The sequence below is a fragment of the Sardina pilchardus genome, chromosome 10 (assembly GCF_963854185.1).
Source record: "Sardina pilchardus chromosome 10, fSarPil1.1, whole genome shotgun sequence".
Lineage (NCBI taxonomy): Eukaryota > Metazoa > Chordata > Actinopteri > Clupeiformes > Clupeidae > Sardina > Sardina pilchardus.
In genome coordinates, this window is record NC_085003.1 from 2890776 (window position 1) to 2911597 (window position 20822).

A 20822-nucleotide genomic window follows, 5' to 3' on the forward strand; every position below is an offset into this window, starting at 1 on the left:
CAGCCAAAATGCAGAACGACGGAATTGAGAAATCATCGTTTTGCTTCACAATGTTTCATATAACGGTGCTCTTGTGTAAGTTTTTTCTCATTGTTGTAAATATCTAACCGTTACCCTTTCATTTATCTTGACAATGCGAAACTTGTTACATTTGTATTTATTGTGCAGCAAAGTATTTTTTTCAGACAGCGGAAATAGCGGAAACTTAACGTCTGAAACGTTTTAACTGAAGTAACAGAAAAAAGTTTATGAATGCAGTGATGGTGGGATAAACGTGTGTGCATGGTAGCTGATCAGTTGTGCATGCCTTTAACTTTTGCTTGTGCTTGGTAACTTGCATTCGCATGATTCACATTACACGGCAGAATCTTGTGATGTGTGAGGTGAAGAGGGCAGACCGGTGGCTTGGACAGTATTTTAGATAAAGTGCTGGTATTTCATGAGAGGGCTGAATGTTCATTGACCTTCCTATGTATTCTGCAAATGTAGAATGTTAAAGTTCAAAACTTTTTAGCACTCTTGCATGAAAGACACCATCAATCCCTTGCACGAGAAAATCACAAGACAATGACATAAATCATTCAAATGAAAACGGCCTAAACTCCTACCTATTTGTTTCCTTGTGCAGTTGTCAGCGTCCTAGCCCAGGCCCAAGAGCCGGAGCTGGGGGATGTGTGCACCCAGGGGAGCTGTTACCCCGCCACGGGAGATCTCCTCATTGGGCGAGCACACCAGCTCTCCGCCACCTCCACTTGTGGCCTGGTCAAGCCCGATCCTTTCTGTATCGTCAGTCACCTACAGGTAACTCGATTTGTGTAAAGTGACACTGATGCTGTAGTGGTTAGCCAGCTTGGGAAGAGCAAACGTGTGTTCCTCATCTACATACTTTAATGTCCATTCAACTTCCACAGTAGGCCTACTCGCTGCAGGAATATTGCAGCAGCTGAATTTAGTCTGTAATAATCACTGTGACTGCAATCTACCCCTGATCTACTGTCTGATTTGAGCGGAAGTCAGTGTGGGAACACCTCCAAAAGCTCTAGGGCCCCCTCATCATCCCAGATCTCTTGCCTTAATCATCTTCAATCTCGTTTATGTGGTTGAGCATTCATTGTTAGAGAGAAAATGAGGTGTCTAGAAAAATTGCTCTTCTAAAAGATTATTTAAATAGTAGGGTGGTGGTCCTGTACTCTGGTTATGTAGAGACTTCACCAGCAGTTGTCTGTGTGGTTGTTGGATGTTTGAATTAAAATGTTCTTTGTAGATAATTACCCCAAACAAATGTCTTTGTGTGGACCTGAGGGGTGGAGCCTATTATCAAAGTCTGCAGAACACCAGACACAAGGCTGTCATCTAAGATCTCATTTCTTAAGACTTTGCTTTGCTTTTGATCAGCAAGACAAGTTGTAACACCTCAAACAAATAGTGACTGAGATTAAGTTACACCTCCCTCTTCTTCACAGCTCTAGTTCTCATGTAAGACACCACACTTGATGTAGAGGATGCTATGTTCAGTGCAGTGGAGAAATTCTTCCTTTCCCCCTCTTGTTCCCTCTCACTCATACGCCCCTCACCCCCACACACTGACAAGCAGAACATCTGGAGAGCAAATGACATCTCTTGTGTGCCATGCCTCTCATCTAGCAGGGGGGTCATAGGGGACCATTTATTTTCAACATGATGGGAGCCATTTTGCTTCAAAGGTTCTTAATTACGGCCTCCATATCAAGTAAAGAACAGCACAGTTACCAAAGTGTCAAACAAGGAACCTGAATCAAGTAGGTCAATAGAATGTGAAATGTTCCGTCTTTGGAATGTCGCTGACATTTAATCCTCCCCCTCTGCCTCCCCCCAGGATGAGAAGAAGTGCTTTGTTTGTGATTCCACCGAGACCTACAGTGAGAAAATGAGGCACACCACCAGTCACAGGATTGAGAATGTTGTGACAACGTTTGCCCCCAACCGCTTGAAAACCTGGTGGCAGTCCGAGAATGGTGAGTTCTCATGGGAGATGAGGAGGACTAGGAGGAGGAGGTTGGAGTAAAGGTGAACTCTCTCCCTCCTCTCCTTTGTCTCGTCGTCTGTAATCAGGCCATCACTGAGGGTGCAAAGCTTTAAAGCAAACATGTAATTGCTGGCCAGACACGGTAGGGACCCACCTTTAAACTTGAAAGTAATGGTCTTCCTCCTGTGAATGATTACCAGGCTGGCTGTGGGAATTGGTCAGTTTAGTGTGTGAGTAGTCAACTGCATAATTATCTATTAGAGCCCATATACACCATCCCAGTCTACTGACTCCCTCCGACCCCGGGCTGTGGCATGGCTGTTGTTGAGGCCCATGAAACCAGAAGACTGAGAGTAATGTGTTAAGCATTAAGATGGTTTGTGGGGTGTCCAAGTGTCTGGCGCTGAAACATGTAATGAAAAAAAATTAAGTCATGGTTGAAACCAGAGAGTCGTGTGAGAAACGGCGAAGAGTGTGGGGTGGCCAGACAGGAAGGGAGGCAGGAAAGGGAGGAGGGGGGGGGGGGTCGGGCATATATCTCCTCTGAGAAGAAAGGAAGTGGTTACTCATCAAAAGAATGAATGAATGGTCACTCGCAGCCCAGGGATCTGTAAATCCAGCTGAAGCGAGCTGTGCTGTTTTTATGATGAAGTGAAGCGACTGCCTGTTGCTTTGACCCAGCCAGCATGCTCCCAGTAAAAGACAGGGCAGTTATTTTCACGGCAGCTCCAAGGATTGCAGCTAAAGAGCACTTTCATTCAGGACACTGTCGCTTTAAGCACTTAATGAGTAGATTCTTTATCATTAGCTCAATTGATTGTTGAATTTGTTCAACCCAAATAGTTCAGGTATGACTGTGTGTGACATGAAGAATGTACTGTAAGTCATAGTTTCAGTCTCATGGAAATAAGAAGACATGCAGTACATTTTAGCATTTGTTTAAATCTAGATTTTCAATAGTCTTGGGGGGCTTTTTGATGGAGAGTGCAATTGAATCTCACATGATCTCCCTGTTCCCAACTTAAACCGAATTCTCTCTCCCTCTTTCTTCCTGTTTTCAGGTATGGAGAATGTAACCATCCAGCTGAATCTGGAAGCTGAGTTTCACTTTACGCATCTCATCATGACCTTCAAAGTAAATAACAACTGCTTATCCATATATTGCTATTAAAGAAAATGTTTTCGAGGCATTTTTAGATATCAATTATGATGATCATTTTCTGTGAGTTGTTCAAAATGCTCTTGGTGAATTATAAATAATTGGTACATTTTAAATGTTTTGTCTCTAGACTTTCCGTGCTGCAGCTATGGTGATTGAGCGGTCAGCTGACTTTGGAAGGACATGGCTGGTATACCGCTACTTTGCCTACGACTGTGAAACGTCTTTCCCATCCGTCTCCCAAGGGCCGATGAAGAAGGTGGATGACGTCATCTGTGATTCCCGCTACTCTGACATTGAGCCCTCAACAGAAGGAGAGGTTAGTCCAGAGCTCCAGGCCAACTCAAACGTCCTCCTGGGATTTTGCTTAATAGGAAAATGATGAACTCTCTACACCATTTTTTATCTTCTAACTTACAGTATAAGTAAACTAAATGGATAACGAGTCCACAGAAGTAAGTAACATATTGAGCTATAGGCAAGATAGAATCTCATGTAATTAGATTAAGCAATCTTTAGAGATATCAAGTTAAAGATTTCTTAATCTAATTAGATGAAATTCCATCTTGCCTAGCTCAATGTGTTACTTACTCCTGTGGACTGGTTGCCATTTAGGAAACACAAGGTATTTTAATTGAATCTGCATATATGTAGGTCATCTTCCGAGTCCTGGATCCTGTGTTCAGGATTGAGGATCCATACAGTCCCCGGATCCAAAGTAAGTAGACGGCATCAAGGGAGAAGGACAAAAAAAAGTTGAGTGTATCTGCATCTGCTGCTAAGTCCTCCCACAGTCACACTCATAAGGACTATCCATTCATTTTAGACATGCTGAAGATCACCAATCTCCGAGTGAAATTCGTCAGGCTTCACACACTGGGGGACAACCTGCTGGACTCACGCATGGAGATCAAGGAGAAGTACTATTACGCTCTGTACGACATGGTGGTCAGGGGGAACTGCTTCTGCTATGGCCATGCGTCCGAGTGTGCCCCGGTGGATGGAGTCGGTGCTACTGAAGGCATGGTAAGTGTGTGTGTGTGTGTGTGTTTGTGTAGGTGTAGGTGTAGGTGTGGGATGGAAGAGGCAGTGTGTGTGTACATTATGTTACAATTACATAAAACAGTCTAGTTTTGAATGAAACACAACTGTATTATGTTCAAATAGTCATTTAGATTGAGCAATCCATTTATTTAATTGAATTACGTAAGGTAAACGTATTCTGTGAAAAAAAGGAAAAGGTTTCTTACAGTAAACCACAAAAAAATATTTTTTACAAACTCTTTTTCTTTCAAACACAACGTTACTGTGATATTGACATGTTTTGCCACATCAATGAATTTCCCCAACAGAATCATGTAAGCACTCATGTACTCACGTAGCGCTTAAAGGGATATTCCACCATTTGGGGAATTAAGCTCATTCTCAACCTCCCCTTGAGCAAAACAATTGATATTTACCTTTCCCGTTCATCCAGCCATTCTGTGAGAATGGTGATACAACTTTTAGCTCCAGCCTAGCATAGATCATTGAATCGATTTAGACCAGTAGCATCTCGCCTGCTAGCATCATGTTTAAAAGTGACTAAGATTTCCGGTAATTTTCCCCATTTAAAACGTGTCTCTTCTCAAGTTAGAAAATGCAATAAGACAAACTTAAAATGAAACCTGGTGATTTTCTAGGCTGATTTGACATGGAACTACACTCTCATTCTGGTGTAATAATCAAAGTATAATCAAGAAAAGTTACAAACGTACCAGAGACGTACCTGAAAATAGTCCCCATAGGCAACAAGCATTAGTAGTTTGTGATATCACTGCGCCCATACGTTTGCAACGTTCCTTGATTATTCATGCTTTCACCTGTATAACATCATGACGTTGAAATTACAGGAATATTTCATGTAAACCTAATCCAATGTCATTGGAATAACTTGCTCAAATTGGGTAATCACAATGAATCAATTGATCATTTTTTTTAAACCAAAAGAGAAGTGCGGGACTAATTCTGAACATTTTATTCATGTGTACACAATAAACTCAAGTAAATCCTGTGAGGTTTTTTTCAGTGTGGAAGACTGCGTGAGTGTGTGAGGGTTGATACCGTCTTACCATTTTGTCTATGTCTGTAAAACAACCACGGGATGGAGTTCCTGTTTAGTCTACTTTGAGCTGTTTACACGCTGCAGCTGGCGAAAAATCTGCCTCTATTCATTGTTGCATGTCGCACGAGTCCTTAATTCTTTGGTTTCTTCTTGTACATTTCCCATGAACGACTGGCCTCTTTAGCTAGCAGGAATCCAGTCTATGCGCTAGCATTTATTTAATGCAGACCAGATGCACACTGCTTCAGAGGATAAACATCTCGCACAGCCACTCAGGGTGAGGGCTCTCAGACTGTACAGGGAAAGCTGTAGCTAGACAACAGCATTTGTTTGTGGTTGCATTCTCGCTCAGTGACATCCCCTCAACCCTAATGAATACTTGGGGGAGGGCTGTTCAGAGGACCTCGACCTAGAGCAGATTTTGGAAGTGAGCAGAAGTGGCTGTATTCAACCCCCCCTTGCCTGTGTCTGTTCTGTTGTAGGTTCATGGTCACTGTATGTGCAATCACAACACCAAGGGGCTGAACTGTGAGAGGTGCCAAGATTTCTATCATGACTTACCCTGGAGGCCCGCTGAGGGCCGCAACACCAACGCTTGCAAAAGTAGGACTCCTCTTCTTCAGTACTTTACTCTTTCAATCCCTTTAACATATAGAACTACAACTGTTATTATTACGTTATTACAGAGTGTTTTTTAAAAAAGACAGATTGAGTGAAGACTATGATTCAGTTTGATTATGCCCACCTACTAACCATTTCTCCCCTTGCAGAGTGTAACTGCAATCACCACTCGGACGAATGCCACTTTGACATGGCGGTGTTCGTGGCCTCGGGCAATGTGAGCGGAGGTGTGTGTGATGAGTGCCGCCACAACACCATGGGCAACAACTGTGAGCAGTGCAAGCCTTTCTTCTACCAGCACCACGAGCGAGACATACGGGACCCCAACATCTGCGAGCGTGAGTTCAGCAGTTCGACACACTTTACTGTATTTCCATAACTGGATTTCCCTATTGCTGTTTTATAATGGAGATACAACAATGAGGCAAATAAGAAGGGCACAATTAGGATGTAGTGTATAGCATGCCATACATACGCACACTAACACACATACCTTGAACTGCAATTGTTTGTGAAGTATAGAGCTTCTCTTCTCTACTCCTCCTTTGTGCTTTACTGTATCCTACATCTGTCATCTTCCTCTTTAGTTTTTGATCTTCAGTCGATGTCATGGTTTGGATCCTTCAGTCTAGCCTGCCTTTTGTATTTAAAGATTCCCTTTGTGTTCTCCACTCAACCCCCACTTCCAGCCAGCTTCCTCTGTATCTGATAACATGCACGCTTCACATCTTTCTGATATCTTTTTCTGCCTCATGAATACACCATCATGCGATAATGTCTGATCCTGCATCCTGTTTATGCTACTCTGAGTCTGAAGTGATATAATCCCCCTGAAGCTCCTCTGGTGTAAATATCTCTCTGCAGCCTGTAACTGTGACCCAGTGGGCTCTCTGAACGGAGGGATCTGCGATGCTCTGACCGACGTGTCCACTGGGCTGATTGCTGGCCAGTGCCGCTGTAAGCCCAACGTGGAGGGAGAGCGGTGTGACCAGTGCAAGCAAGGTCACTATGGTCTGAGCGATGACCATCTGGGCTGCAAGCGTAAGAACCCTCGTCCTATACTTTTGAACATGGCAGTTGGGATACGTGTACCTGTAAGAGCAGTCGTTTAAGCTGGTGATGATGTTATTGAGCTCATCTAAATGTGTGATTGGCTTTGTTTTGTCTTGTCACAGCTTGTACCTGCAATGCTCTCGGGACAGTTCCTGGAGGAAGCCCCTGTGAAACAGACAGTGGAAAGTGCTACTGCAAGCGTCTGGTCACTGGGAGAAATTGTGACCAGTGTATGGTAAGTTCCATTACAGTAACATATGGGCACATATATGGGAGAGCAAACAGAGAGAGATATAATATCCTCAACGATGACACAAATCATTTGACTTCAAGGGTTTTTAGAGAATGTTGGTGAAATGTCTACTTTCTGTGGCTGTTTTTCCTTCTTTAGCCAGATCAGAGTGATGGGTGCAGACTTTCATAATGCCCTAAAGCTCTTTGACTGAGTGTGTTGTGGGTGGTCTGGTCTTTTTTACGATGTGTACTGAGAAGTTGTTTGCTTGTTTCACAGCCTCAGCACTGGGGTTTGAGCAATGACATGGATGGCTGTCGCCCATGTGACTGTGACCTCGGCGGGGCTCTCAACAATGAGTGAGTACTCAAGCAGTTGTTTGTTTAACTTCTCACACTGAATGGCCATATAGCCGTAAGAGTCCTAGCTGTTTGTCTTAATGCAAATCCCCCCCCCCCCCAGCTGTTCTGCAGAGACAGGGCAGTGTCAGTGTCGGGAGCACATGTTTGGTCGGGCCTGTGACCAGGTGGAGTCAGGATTCTACTTCATTGCACTGGACCACTACACTTATGAGGCAGAGGATGCCAAATTTGGGCCTGTGAGTATCAGTGTCTGTTGATTTGCAATTTTACAGTAAAGTTTAGGTTGTTTTGGATAAGCCTCAGCTCAATGCATAAATAAATAAATATATAAATATAATATATAAATATAAACTGAGCTGAGACTTTTCTCTGTAGGGCGTGACAGTGGTGCAGAGGCCTTACCCTGTGGACAGAACTCCCACCTGGACTGGCGTTGGGTTCGTGAATGTTCCGGAGGGGGCGTACCTGGAGTTCAACATCGACAACCTTCCCCATTCCATGGAGTACGACATCCTTATCCGCTATGAACCTCAGGTAACTTCACTTCCAGACTCAATTAGACAAAAGAATGTCCCAAGAGGTCTGAGCAGCCCTCATATAGATAAATATATGTGCTGTATCCGTGTGCCTGTGTGCAGTTGCCAGAGCAGTGGGAGGAGGTGTTGATGACTGTCATCAGGCCCAGAGTGATCACAGCCGACAGCAGATGTGCAAACACAATGCCTGAGGACGACAACCAGCGGCTCTCTCTCCACCCCGGCTCCAGGTGGGCCCCCATTGTTCCCTCTCTCTGTGTGTGTGTGTGTGTGTGTGTGTGTGTGTGAGTGAGAAAGACAAAGAAAGAGAACCTTCTTGGGTGTTCTCCTGGTCGTACTCCAGAGGTCCCCGTATAGGACCCGTGTCTAGTAGATCTTAGCTGTGCTTCAGTTCTTGATGAGTCTGCCAAGTAAAGCGTCTGTAGAAGTGAGTCTGTGGTTTGTCTTCACTGCTCCATCTACACGTCTACTTATTAAACAAGACTGTGTGTGCTGTGAATGTGCTGTGGACTCTGAGTTAATGTGGTCATATCGTTTGGGTAGGTATGTGCTGTGTTAACTGTACTCGTAGTTAATGTGGTCTTATCGTTTGGGTAGGTGTGTGCTGTGTTAACTGTACTCTGAGTTAATGTGGTCTTATGGTTTGGGTAGGTGTATGCTGTGGTAACTGTACTCTGAGTTAATGTGGTCTTATGGTTTGGGTACTGTATGTGTTGTGTTAACTGTACTTTGAGTTAATGTGGTCTTATCATTTGGGCAGGTATGTGGCGCTTCCCAGGCCCGTGTGCTTTGAAGCTGGGCTGAATTACACCATCCGGCTCAGCCTGCCCCTCTACTCCACACTCAGTGACATCCAGTCCCCCTACACCCTCATCGACTCAGTGAGTCTCGTTTTTAATCTGAAACACCAGTCGGCATATTTGAGTAGTTGAGAGATCATTTCCACTCCATGATTCATCACAGATGCCAGCGCTAACCAAGACTCTCTCTCTCTCTGTGTTAGATTGTGCTGATGCCGCACTGTAAGAACCTGGAGATCTTCTCAGGGTCAGAGGGAGGAGATGTGGTGACCAATAACGCATGGGACACCTTCCAGCGCTACAGGTGCCTGGAGAACAGCCAGGGCGTGGTCAAGACCCCCATGACCGACATCTGCAAGGACTACATCTTCAGTGTGTCTGCACTGTTACACTCGGGAGCTAAAGGTAAACTCAGCTACACGCTGTGGCACCTTGGCAGCCCTACACACACACAGACACACACAGAAACAACAATGCAGCTTTGCGTTGCTCACATGCACATGTCTCTTTAGCCCTTGCTGTAAATCGTGCCTTTCCTCACACTCAGTCAAGCATGCATGTAGATCACACACATGTCATTTATCACTCCAGAGTTGTGTTTGTGTGTGACCTCAGGGCTTCCTCTGGCGTGTGTGTGTGTCCGCACGTCTCTGTCATCACTGAGCCACAGCGCTCCCGCAGGGCCCCTGCTACAAGTGTGAGCCTGTCCAAAGCCTCAGGCTTGATTACAGAGCTCGGGCTTCTCAGGCATTCCGTCACATGAGAGAGTTTCTGGTCCCGACTGTAAATCCCCGCTATTGTCAGGCTGTGCTACATGTGCCCTGGAGGCACAGGATACAGACGGCAATTTTGGCAGGTCTGATAATTACAACAATATGCTGAGTTCATAAAGCAGATCCTAAACAAAACCTGGTGACAAATAGCTTGATAGACAGCGTTCTGACAAGCACAACAACAACATACTTTTCTAGCTTTTACTTAGTAGTTACATTACATTACATTACATTTGGCTGAGGCTTTTTAACCAAAGCGACTTACAACATGGTAAAAACATTTAAGCTTAAGCATGTAAGATTTAGTTGATTCTGTGTTTGGGTGAAAAGCAAAAAGGTGTGTCTTTGGCTAGTTCCTGACTTGGCTTTTGTGCCTGGCACCTTCTTGCTTTGTATGCACTTCTTCCTGTTTGATGAATAAGATTTCCACCCCAAGGGCAGTGAAGAAAACCTCAAGATGTGCTTCAGATGAGCAGGAGAGGTTATTAAACCGAGATGTGGGTGCGGAAATGTGATATGACTGTTGTAAATAGCATTAAGATTCACAGACGGTTGGGAGTTCAGCCTTTCTTTGAACTGCAGTCAGCCATAGCAACAGCTGTCATCACGTTGCCTTAAAGAAAGGCCAGGCTTTGGAGGGGTTCTCATCACGCTCAGCTAATTGGGAAGCTCTAATACCACTTGACAACTTTTTTTTTTTTTTTTTTGAAAAAAAGGTCACATAACTTGAGAATTTCACCTTTCATGGATTTGCCGATGCAAAAACCCAGACATTACAAAATCCAGTTGTTTGATTATGGGCTGCCTAGGTCTGGAAACATGTGATTCAGCGAGTAGAAAGTTTGTTTTATCCTGCATCCTCGGAACTTGCCTGTGTTTATGAAGGAACAGGCAAACAAACAGGGCACTCTGAAAAAAGGCTCTTCAGATGGTTGTAGGGCTGCAACTTACGATGATTTTCATGGTTGAATAAATTATTTTCTCGATTAAAGACCAAATGCTTTAGTGTCGCTTTAATGGATTAGTTGATCGACCAAATGCTAGAAGTCAAGATTAGCTCAAGTCTTCAAATGCCCTTTTCCACACTCCAGGTATTTAGTTCCCTGCCATAGAGAAAGAAAACGGTAAAGCTGAACATTGATCAGTGCAGTCCTAGATGGGTGTAAACAGTGTTGTGGTGCTTCTTGCTTTTGGTATTTAGACCAAAGTGTGCGCAGATGTTTTATTAGGATTTAAGTAGCTTGCAAATCATCTGTACATTGCAATAAACATATCATTTCAAATCATCCTATATGTGTAAGCCCTGTATCAACGCTGGGTGTCTGAGGTCTAAAGGACTAAATCTGGGCTGTCTAAAGGGTGGGAGGTCATCAGAGGCCCGCCACTCTCAGCTGTTTTGTCTACCTTTCATGTCTGACTTCCCAAGTCAGCACACCTGTACTCTTAACTTATGTTTATACACACAAGCTCCCCCAAATTCTTTTCAGTTACACATAAGATAAATAAATAAACAGAACGTATGTTGTCAGTTACTGATGAATGCAGTGGAATTTGGAATTCATATAAACAGAAACGGAGCGTTCTTGATTCGTCATGATAATTGTATAACTTTGCTGTGTTTTCCTGTTTCTCCAGCCTGTAAGTGTGATCCTATGGGATCCCTCAGCACAGTGTGTGACCCAAATGGTGGCCAGTGTCAGTGTCGTACCAACGTGATGGGCAGGAACTGTGACAGCTGTGCTCCCGCCACATTCCTCTTTGGACCATCTGGCTGCAGACGTGAGTTAATGAGCCCAAACACAAGCTAACTACACTAATGTGGCCACTTCTTTTTTTTTTTTTGACCTGGACCTGTTTTCTCCCCCCCCCCTCTCCTCAGCGTGTGAGTGCAACCCTCAGGGCTCCCTCCATGCCTTCTGCCACGAGGCCACTGGTCAGTGTGAGTGTGTTCCCGGTGCTTACGGACGCCAGTGTGACCGCTGCCTGCCTGGCCACTGGGGCTTCCCCAACTGCCGTCCCTGCACCTGCAACGGCCACACTGACCAGTGCGACGTCCACTCAGGAGAGTGCCTGGGCTGCAGAGAGCACACCACCGGACACAACTGCGAGAGGTCAGTTGCACACTTTACTCCAGTGTTATTCTGTCATGCTGATTGGGCAGTTGGATGTGGCACTCATAAGCAAAGCCTGTTAGCCACGGAGCTCCACCCACACAGTTAGGAGTGCATCATGCACATTAGGGGTCATTCATATCCAGAGAGTCATGGCCATGGAGCTCACAGAGGAGACCTTCTATTGGCTGAGATTCAGTACCTGAAATTCCTACAACTTGGCCTTCATCCACAGGTGTCTCAGTGGTTACTATGGTGACCCAGTTCTTGGATCTGGAGACCACTGCCGCCCGTGTATGTGTCCTGATGGTCCAGGAAGTAATCGTCAGTTTGCTGGGGGCTGCTACAAGAGCCCGGACTCCTTCCAGGTGTTCTGTGTGTGCAGCCCTGGATATCAAGGTGGGTAGAGACCAGACGCCCACACACGAGCCCTCTGTCATCAGCGCCAACACATGGCACTGCCACTTAGAGTGAGACACGTGCAGCAACATGTCTGTGTTTTATAGCGGAGGTTCTCCCTTTCTCTCTTCCTGCCTCAATCGTCTCTTCCTGCCTTTCAGGTGCCAGGTGCGATGAGTGTGCCCCAGGTTACTATGGCAACCCTCACCAGGCGGGAGGCCAGTGTCTCCCGTGCCAGTGCAACAGCAACATCGACATGATGGACCCGGGCGCGTGTGATGCCAGCTCTGGTGCCTGCCTCAGATGCCTGCACCACACCGAGGGGCCAGACTGCAGCCGCTGTAAGCTGGGCTACTATGGCAACGCCCTCACCCAGAGCTGCAGAAGTAAGTCCCACCACCACATGCTTACAGTACATGCCCGTCATTCTCCTACGCCTCATTATTGTGCTGCATCAAGAGGCCACCAGTGGGCATTTATGGACCCATTTTGAGGAACGTTAAAGAAATATATGGTTATATATATATGTCTGCCTGCTGTATCCCTCCTCACGCTCTCCTGATGGGTGTTCTATCTTCTATCAGAGTGCATCTGCAACCACCAAGGCACCGCTCAGGACTCCTGCCCCTCTCTGGGAGACTGCCACTGTGAGCTGTCCAGCGGGCAGTGCCAGTGTCTCCCCAATGTGGTGGGCCAGCACTGTGACCTGTGTGCCCCCGACACCTGGAACATGGCCAGCGGCAAAGGCTGCGAGGACTGCAACTGCAGCCCAGAGCACTCGTACGGCAGCTCCTGCAATGAGGTGGGTACTGGATGGGGGAGTCTGTGGGAGAGACTGGGGAGTCTGTGGGGGAGACTGGGGAGTCTGTGGGGGAGACTGGGGAGTCTGTGGGGGGAGACTGGGGAGTCTGTGGGGGGAGTCTGGGGGCTCTGGGACCATTCCGGAGCTGTGAGCCAGTGATTTGTCTCTGGCTGCACTGAGACCTCGTATCGTGTAACTAAGCAGTGTTGTGTGCGGTTGGTTTTTATGGTTAGATTGTCTGTTTATTTCCAATGTGGCTGGCATATGAACGTCCTGTTTTGAATGACTACAGTAATATCCTGTGTATTTGCCGCACTGTGTATAAGCTGTAGGGCAGTGTTTTATGCAAGTTAAAAGAAACAAAAACACATATATATCATATTAACTGCCCCTGTGTATTAACCTCATAGCTTAAGAAATATTGCAAAATCAATAAGCCACGGCTAATAAATGGGAAATTACGGCATTCTTGTGGGTTGGTCTTGCAAACACTGACCCATGTCTTTGTGCCCTGTACAGATCTCAGGCCAGTGTTCCTGCAAGCCTGGCTTTGGGGGGAAGACATGTCATGAGTGCAGAGAGTTATTCTGGGGGAATCCAGAGGTGCAGTGTCATGGTGAGTTCAGAGTCCCTGCAGTACATTGCTTAACAGTTCTACTGATAACAGATGAATTGCAGTGCAAAGATGTAGAATTTGTATGATATCACTTCACCATCACATCATAAGATGGTAATAGAGCATTTTTACTGAAATGAATTATGTTGAGCTGTGTAAACCTACGGTTGGAATAGAAATTAAGTGGTTTAAAGCTAGTCATGTTTCAGATATCATATCAACTAAACATTGCAGTCCATGTCCCTTAAAACATAGCCACTTAAGATGTTTCATACAGTCCTATCTAAAACATTCCAGTGGTAACCCCTCTCTGCATGCTTGTGTGCTGTGCTGTGCTGTGCTGTGCTGTGCTGTGCTGTGCTGTGCTGTGCTGTGCTGTGCTGTGCTGGGCATATGAGGAATTGTAAAGATGTTCCACCGCTGGAAGTCCCCCTCCCCCTCCTCCTCCTCGTCCTGTGGAGAGAGGCAGCTGTAAATCTGTGTTGTGGGATGGCCCGTGTGTCAGTGGGCTCCAGATTAGGGGCTGGAGGGGCTCCTCCCTCCACTGACGCCATTCACTGGGAGTGCATGCGGGGGGATCTGTCTAAGCCTCTCAATATCCTGTGCGGCCCACAATACACCTTTGTTCGGACAGAGTCTCCGCGAGGAGGCTGGGATGGCCGTGCAGGACCCTGCCATAGAAAGGAGCCTTTTGTCCAGTGCTACAGGGCCGAGTCCTTTGAACACACTGTCATGGCTGAAGGGCATGCTGACTCCGTGAACGGGTTACTTGTGTGGAAGGTTCTGCCATGAAAAGTGAGACACGGAGCACTTTGGGTCTATAAGGCCTTATCAACAATGAACTCAGTCTTTGTCAGTTGTTCTCTGCTCTCAGCACCTCTGTAATCAGCGGTGATGACGTGGGGGCATTTTTATTTAACTCACTACAGCTAGTGCTTGGTTGGAGGTAATGAACCAATCAATGTTTCAGTGCTATTGCTACTTTTCTTATACCTTGACTGAGCCTTATAGACCTCTTCAACTCTGACTTAAACATCTGGAAAGAGGAAACCGCAGTTCTTAACGGGTGGAGTAACAGGGAAATATGCTCTCTGCTCTCTGAAGTGACTGTCCGTTGGGAAGTGAAGTGAAGTGAATGCAGTCCTAACATCCTGTAGTCCCACACTAGAGGGTTTTTTTGTTGCAGTCTGACCCTACGTGTCCTGGGCCAGTCTGGCGGGCTCATGGCGAGTGTCCCTCAGCAGGGAGCGGCGATGGGGAGAGTGAGCTCACAGGGGTTCTGCCTGTTTGTTTGGATAGCCTGCAAGCAGGAAATGCCCTCTGTTTCTCCCAGATCAGATCGCCTCCCCCGCTTGAAGCCCTGTGTGTTACACGGCCAGAGTGTGCTGTATTTAAACAGCTGAACTCCCTTTCCCCATGTCAGGCTCTTACATGTTTACATTTTACTTTTTATTATTATTGAATAACTCAAATATCATTGATAAAAAGTCCTTAAGTGACTTTGGCCCAGGCTCCAGCACATGCCCCATGTATTAACAGAAGACATGGAAAGATGGCTTCTCATCCGCCATTAAGTCGTGGGCGCTGTAAAGTACGCCTACCCTCTGCTGCAAACTCATGTTGGAATGTCAGCCAGATGGTGGTCTTTTACTGAAGAAAAAAAGCCTGCCTCTCTTGTTGCAATAGTGCTGTTGTTGGGAGTGATGGAGAACACATGCTCTGTGGAGAAGCATATCTAAAGGGGGAGAGCCTCGTCTGAAATGAACTCTCAGGTTTCAAACCCCAGGGGTAGATTAGGATTATGCCAACATTGCTTGAATTCATCGTCTGTCTTGAATGTCTTCATTTGGCATGATTAACATGTAAAGTTATGCTAAATGATCAAGAACAAAGACCATCTGATTGTCTGTACTGATAATGTGTAGACTTTTTTGTAGTTTTTGGCTGCTTGTTAGGTAGAGATAGATTGAGTTAGAGTTACTTATAGTTATATTAACACGTTTTCAACTTCTCAATTTCTTTTAGAGATTCTAAATTGTTGAGTGGTTGATGTCGATCCTTGCTTCCCTCTGTTGAGTGAGACTTAATAGTGTGTCGATGTGAATGCGGTCACTAGACATACACTTAGAACAGCACACCTGGCCCCTCTGCATGCTGTGTGTTTGCAGCTCAGTCTGTGTAAACAAGGCATTGCTTTTATCTCCGAGAAGGGCGCAGGGGGGAAGGTGTGTGTGTTTGTGTGTGTGTGTTTGTGTGTGTGTGTATTTGTGTGTGTGTGTGTGTGTGTGTGTGTGTGTGTGTGTGTGTGTGTGTGTCTGTGTGTGTGTGTGTGTGTGTGTGTGTGTGTGTGTGTGTGTGTGTGTGTATCTGTGTGTGTGGTCATGGCGAGAAACTCCATTTGTTTCACTGCTACAAACCCACAATACAGAGACAAAAGGTCACATTCATAGCATACCTTCAGCTAGACCAAACCTCATCGGGGCCGGGGGTCCCTGGCTGCATAAAACAAGGATTAACCCTGTTCTAAGCCCCCACTTCCACACCCCATTGTGCATTTGGAATGCCCTGAGGTGCGCTTGAAGCTTTTGTGTGTGTGTGTGCCTGTGTCTGTGTGTGTCTGTGTGTGTGTGTGTGTGTGTGTGTGTGTGTGTGTGTGTGTGTGTGTCTGTGTGTGTGTGTGTGTGTGTGTGTGTCAGAGTCTGTAAACACTTACTGTGGCATTTGTCGGTCATCACTAGCAGGAGTAGTGTTTGTTGTGGCTCTGGCAGCATCAAGTTGGCCAAATCAGGCCCCTTTTGTTCTCCATCAGTGGAAGAGCCCCAAAGGCTTTGAAGTGGGCAAACATTCCTGTCCCTTCTCCGCCCCCCTGGTCACTCTCTTGGCCACTCTCATGACGGAGTGCTGTGGTTACTATGTCTGACCTCAGGCTTTTACTGCCAACAAGCATGTAGGAGTCAAACCCTGACCCAAGCATAGTGGCTTTTACTTTAGTGGAGGAATCCTGTGTGTTAATTGTGTAACAAGTGATGCGTGTAATGTATGTATGTAGTGATGCATGTAATGACCTGAGAAGTGTGTGTGTGTGTGTTTCAGCTTGTGACTGCGACCGCAGGGGCACTGCAGAGCCCCAGTGCAACAAGGCCACAGGTCACTGTGTGTGTGTGGAGGGAGTGTCAGGTCCCAGGTGTGATACCTGTGCTCGGGGATTCTCGGGCGAGTTTCCCAACTGTGAGCGCTGCCACCAGTGCTTTGCGGAGTGGGACGTGATTGTGGGGGAGCTCACCAACCAGACCCACCGGCTGGTGCAGAAGGTCAACGCCATCAAGTCCAGTGGCATCACGGGGCCTTACCAGCAGACAATAGACAACGTGGAGAAGAGCGCCAGCTCCATCCGGAACATTCTGGCACAAAATCCAGCCACTCAGCCCCTCACTGAAATTCAGGAGCTTTTGGAGCAAGCCACGTAAACCCAATTTATTAATCTCAAAAATCTCCTTATAGAGCACTCTGAAATGCTTAAAGATACATTAACCCATATGATGCTTTTTAATTAACAGGGATCTGGTGTCAGAAATGACCAGCAAGTTGAACCTAACTGAGGAGGCGCTGGGCAAGGTGTCGCTGGAGAACAATGGCACAGACACCAAGCTAGAGGCGCTCAAAGAGGATGCCCAAAAACTGGAGCGTACCGCCAAAGAGCTTCTGGAACAGGTGGAGTTTGTGAAGAACTCTGACGTGCGTGGTAAGTACTCCAGACATTTACTGCTACAGTATATACAGTAGGCTGTAAACAAATGCTAAACATGCTATATTATGTTTATATCTATGCTCATGTTTATGTTTGCTTAGCCAGATACTTTTATCTAAAGCATCTTAAAACGTAGAATAACAATAAACATTACAGTAGCATTATATCTTGCCTTGTGTAACTACACGCTGACTTGTATCGGTTATATAGACAGAACTTAATCAAATTAAATTAACTTTCATTTTTAGAGATCAGGGAGGATTAACTCTAAATTTTGTTTTGCAGGAGCCACAGATAGCATCACCAAATACTTCCAGCAGTCTCTGTCGGCGGAGACCAGAGCCAACGCCTCTAGCAGTGACCCAGACAGCACGGTGGAGCAGTCGGCTGCCCTGCGCCAGACGGTGGAGCAGAGGATGAATGAGACGGGAGACGAGTTCCTCAACAAGCAGGACACACACGCCAAGAGACTGGACGATCTGGCTGGCCAGCTGGAGACCCTCAGTCTAGCGGAGCTGAGCGAGAAGGTATGAAAGAACAGGCTCACTCTCTAGCACTATGACTATGGCTCCAGGGTGACTTCAGTCACAAAGACTGTGCTCAGATACTACTTGTTGTATTACCGTAGCATGTTTTCTGAATCTTGCTCTTCTTTACGTAAACATAACTCATTGTTGTGTGTTGATGGTTGTCCGGCAGACGTGCGGCAGCCGTGCGGGCTCAGAGAGCTGTGCGGACTCCCCGTGCGGGGGGCTCAGCTGTGTGGATGCCAAGGGGAACAGGAAGTGTGGCGGGGAGGGCTGCGATGGCCTGGCCACCCTTGCCTCCAGCGCCTGGCGCAAAGCCAAGGACTTTGAGAAAGAGATTGGCAGTGCCATGGAGGAGGTGGAGAAGCTCTCCAAGCTGGTAAGATACCTGTTGTCTGAAACAGCTGTAAAGTTGAGATAGACAATCTCAGTAGAATGTACTAGCTCCACTTACTTTCCCTTAAAAAGCACAAATAAAATGTTAGATGCTGTAATATTTTAAAAGCCCTTCTTATGCCACCATGTTGGTTTGTGCAGGTGTCAGAGGCGAAGGTCAAGGCAGACGGTGCCAAACTGAGTGCCCAGACTGTCCTCTTGAAGACCAACGAGACCAAGCGGCGTGTGGACCAGAGCAACGAGGAGCTCCGCCAGCTCATCAAGCAGATCCGAGACTTCCTGACCCGTACGTGTGCGCTCCCTTCTCCTCGTCCCTGTGCTTTATCAGAGCTGACCCCTCATGTGGGGCAGCAGTGGCTCAGCTCTGGGCAGTGTTGGGGATGGCACTGTGTTGATGTCTGCTCAGTGTCTGCTGGACTGCTCTCGCACTGCTTAAGTGGCTCTCAGGAAGCAGCCTTGGAGGGACCGTTGGGGGAGAGGGATTATGTTTGGAATGTTGGCGTGGGACCGATAACCATATATGGCATAGTAGCTTTAGGCTGTAATATCCAATGTAATGTTGTGGTTAATATTAACATCAGTCAGTTGCAGTAGCATGCCGCAGTACGTAGTGCAGTGTGGGGAGCTGTGAGGAGGCTCTCTGCTCTGTGTGGTGACCCTGGTCATGACTGTGCTTCTTCCTGTGCCGGACACAGAGGACGGCGCGGACCTGGAGAGTATCGAGGCTGTGGCTAATGAGGTCCTGGACATGCAGATGCCCACCACGCCGGCCCAGCTGCAGAACCTGACCGACGAGATCCGTGAGCGCGTGGGCAGCCTGTCCAGCGTGGAGGACATCCTCAACCAGAGCGCCGCCGACATCCAGCGCGCAGAGAGCCTGCTGGAACAAGCCCGCAAGGCCAGGTCAGTCCCACACACGTGAGATGAGGGCTGGGGATGGAACTCTGGGATGCACAGTCAGAGATGCCTTTAGATTGCACTGCTTCCTCTGGTAGCTCTGGCCATTCACACACAATTGGGGAGCAACTTCCATGCAGCATTCTGCTGCCATCTAGAGGCTATGGCTATGGAATAGCAGCACATAGCGTAGTGCTACCGTAGTAGGGTAGGAGGGTCTTAATAATAAAGCCAGATGTCTCCCAGATGCTGGGCATGTAGTTTTACACTCTTATATCAACCCTAATTGCAATGCAGTAGTTATCCAATGCAATATCCTTATTTTCAGGCAGTGTGAGCATAAAAAGCTAATCAAAAGTGAATTGTTGCTGCCAGACTAACACATAATTTGCTACAGGAAATGTCTTGTCCCATAGTTGTAGCTGAGTAATCAGTTTGGCACACATTAGCACACATTAGTTACAGTAGTCCTTCGATTCACAGCAAAGAAGCCACGGACGTCCGGGACACGGCGGTGATGGTGAAGGAGGCGCTGGAGCAGGCGGAGAAGGCTCAGAACACAGCAGCCGAGGCCATCAAGCAGGCCACCACGGACATCAAGGGCACGCAGGACCTCCTCACCTCTGTGAGTTAAAACACACACACACACACACACACAGCACCTGGGCCATCTGAGGAAGCACTACGCTCAAATATAGACATAAGATACGCTACACAGGACATTGAGTTCAATAAGTTCACTAAGAACATTAAGAACATTTATGGGATAGAAATAGGGTTGTCATCGAGCAGTGCTACTTTAGGTGAAGGCTGGGTAACAATGTATTATAAATCTCAACGAAAGGAAAGAAGCCAAATCAATGTTGCTGCTGAAAGGAGTATTTAAACATTTGAAACCAACAGGATAAAGAAAATAGCTACCTACCAAACTACATACATTGAAAACAATGCAATTCTCCATACTGCTGCTTTAGTAACAGACATAGGTAGTATTTACTGGTTGTTTGAAATGTTAATATTCTGACAATTAAGGAATTGTGGTCTGTTTTCTGTGCCAGGTGGAATCTGAAACAGCAGATTCTGAGTTCAGGCTAAATAACGCAACACAGAGGCTACACCGCCTGGAGAAAGACGTGGCGTTGCTCAAGGAGAAAGCCCACAACACCACCAGCACTGCTGAGAAGACAGAGCAAGACATGGAGGACATCAACAAAGTAGCTGAACAGGTTAAAAAGGTTAGAACAGTTGCTCCAGACAGCATTATTTTCTGTGCTTGTTTGTATGAAACAGAATAAATTAAGTTTGAATATTTTAATGACAATGACAAATCATTCTGGTAGCAGTAAAATATGGCTTAACAGAATAGTGCTTTCTCCTTGCTAAAGACACACTGAAGTACACTTGATCTTGGGAATATGTTAAAAACACAAATTCCATCCTGCATACTTCCCTCTGAGCCATCAGCAGTGTTCTTATTGGTGTGTAATGTGTTTGTTCAGGACCTGGACAGTGACATAAAAGAAAAATACAAAACAGTGGAGGGACTGATCACACAGAAAGCGAGCGGCATCTCCGACGCCAAGAAGAGGGCAGAGATGCTACAGCAGGAAGCCAAAGACCTTCTGCTGCAAGCTAGTGACAAGCTGAAGCTCCTCAAAGGTTTGTCAAAGAGACTCCTCTG

The 20822-nt window shown here is 46.4% G+C and overlaps 1 protein-coding gene across 1 annotated transcript in view; it reads left to right on the forward strand.

The window, feature by feature from the left end:
- lamb1a (laminin, beta 1a) overlaps nucleotides 1–20822 on the forward strand; it is a 22096-nt gene continuing 1274 nt past the window's right edge. Inside the window, exons 1-32 of the mRNA XM_062548323.1 lie at nucleotides 1–75; nucleotides 629–801; nucleotides 1856–1994; nucleotides 3067–3140; nucleotides 3295–3483; nucleotides 3819–3882; nucleotides 3991–4190; nucleotides 5751–5871; nucleotides 6039–6227; nucleotides 6754–6930; nucleotides 7065–7177; nucleotides 7454–7533; nucleotides 7637–7772; nucleotides 7912–8070; nucleotides 8175–8302; nucleotides 8833–8953; nucleotides 9076–9277; nucleotides 11281–11424; nucleotides 11525–11756; nucleotides 11992–12155; nucleotides 12317–12541; nucleotides 12740–12957; nucleotides 13477–13573; nucleotides 16667–17036; nucleotides 17131–17315; nucleotides 17607–17848; nucleotides 18021–18227; nucleotides 18386–18530; nucleotides 18940–19147; nucleotides 19625–19766; nucleotides 20200–20376; nucleotides 20641–20800. Of these exons, the coding sequence (XP_062404307.1) occupies nucleotides 9–75; nucleotides 629–801; nucleotides 1856–1994; nucleotides 3067–3140; nucleotides 3295–3483; nucleotides 3819–3882; nucleotides 3991–4190; nucleotides 5751–5871; nucleotides 6039–6227; nucleotides 6754–6930; nucleotides 7065–7177; nucleotides 7454–7533; nucleotides 7637–7772; nucleotides 7912–8070; nucleotides 8175–8302; nucleotides 8833–8953; nucleotides 9076–9277; nucleotides 11281–11424; nucleotides 11525–11756; nucleotides 11992–12155; nucleotides 12317–12541; nucleotides 12740–12957; nucleotides 13477–13573; nucleotides 16667–17036; nucleotides 17131–17315; nucleotides 17607–17848; nucleotides 18021–18227; nucleotides 18386–18530; nucleotides 18940–19147; nucleotides 19625–19766; nucleotides 20200–20376; nucleotides 20641–20800 (5248 nt within the window). The 5' untranslated portion in view covers nucleotides 1–8. The remainder of the gene's footprint in view (nucleotides 76–628; nucleotides 802–1855; nucleotides 1995–3066; nucleotides 3141–3294; nucleotides 3484–3818; nucleotides 3883–3990; nucleotides 4191–5750; nucleotides 5872–6038; nucleotides 6228–6753; nucleotides 6931–7064; nucleotides 7178–7453; nucleotides 7534–7636; nucleotides 7773–7911; nucleotides 8071–8174; nucleotides 8303–8832; nucleotides 8954–9075; nucleotides 9278–11280; nucleotides 11425–11524; nucleotides 11757–11991; nucleotides 12156–12316; nucleotides 12542–12739; nucleotides 12958–13476; nucleotides 13574–16666; nucleotides 17037–17130; nucleotides 17316–17606; nucleotides 17849–18020; nucleotides 18228–18385; nucleotides 18531–18939; nucleotides 19148–19624; nucleotides 19767–20199; nucleotides 20377–20640; nucleotides 20801–20822) is intronic.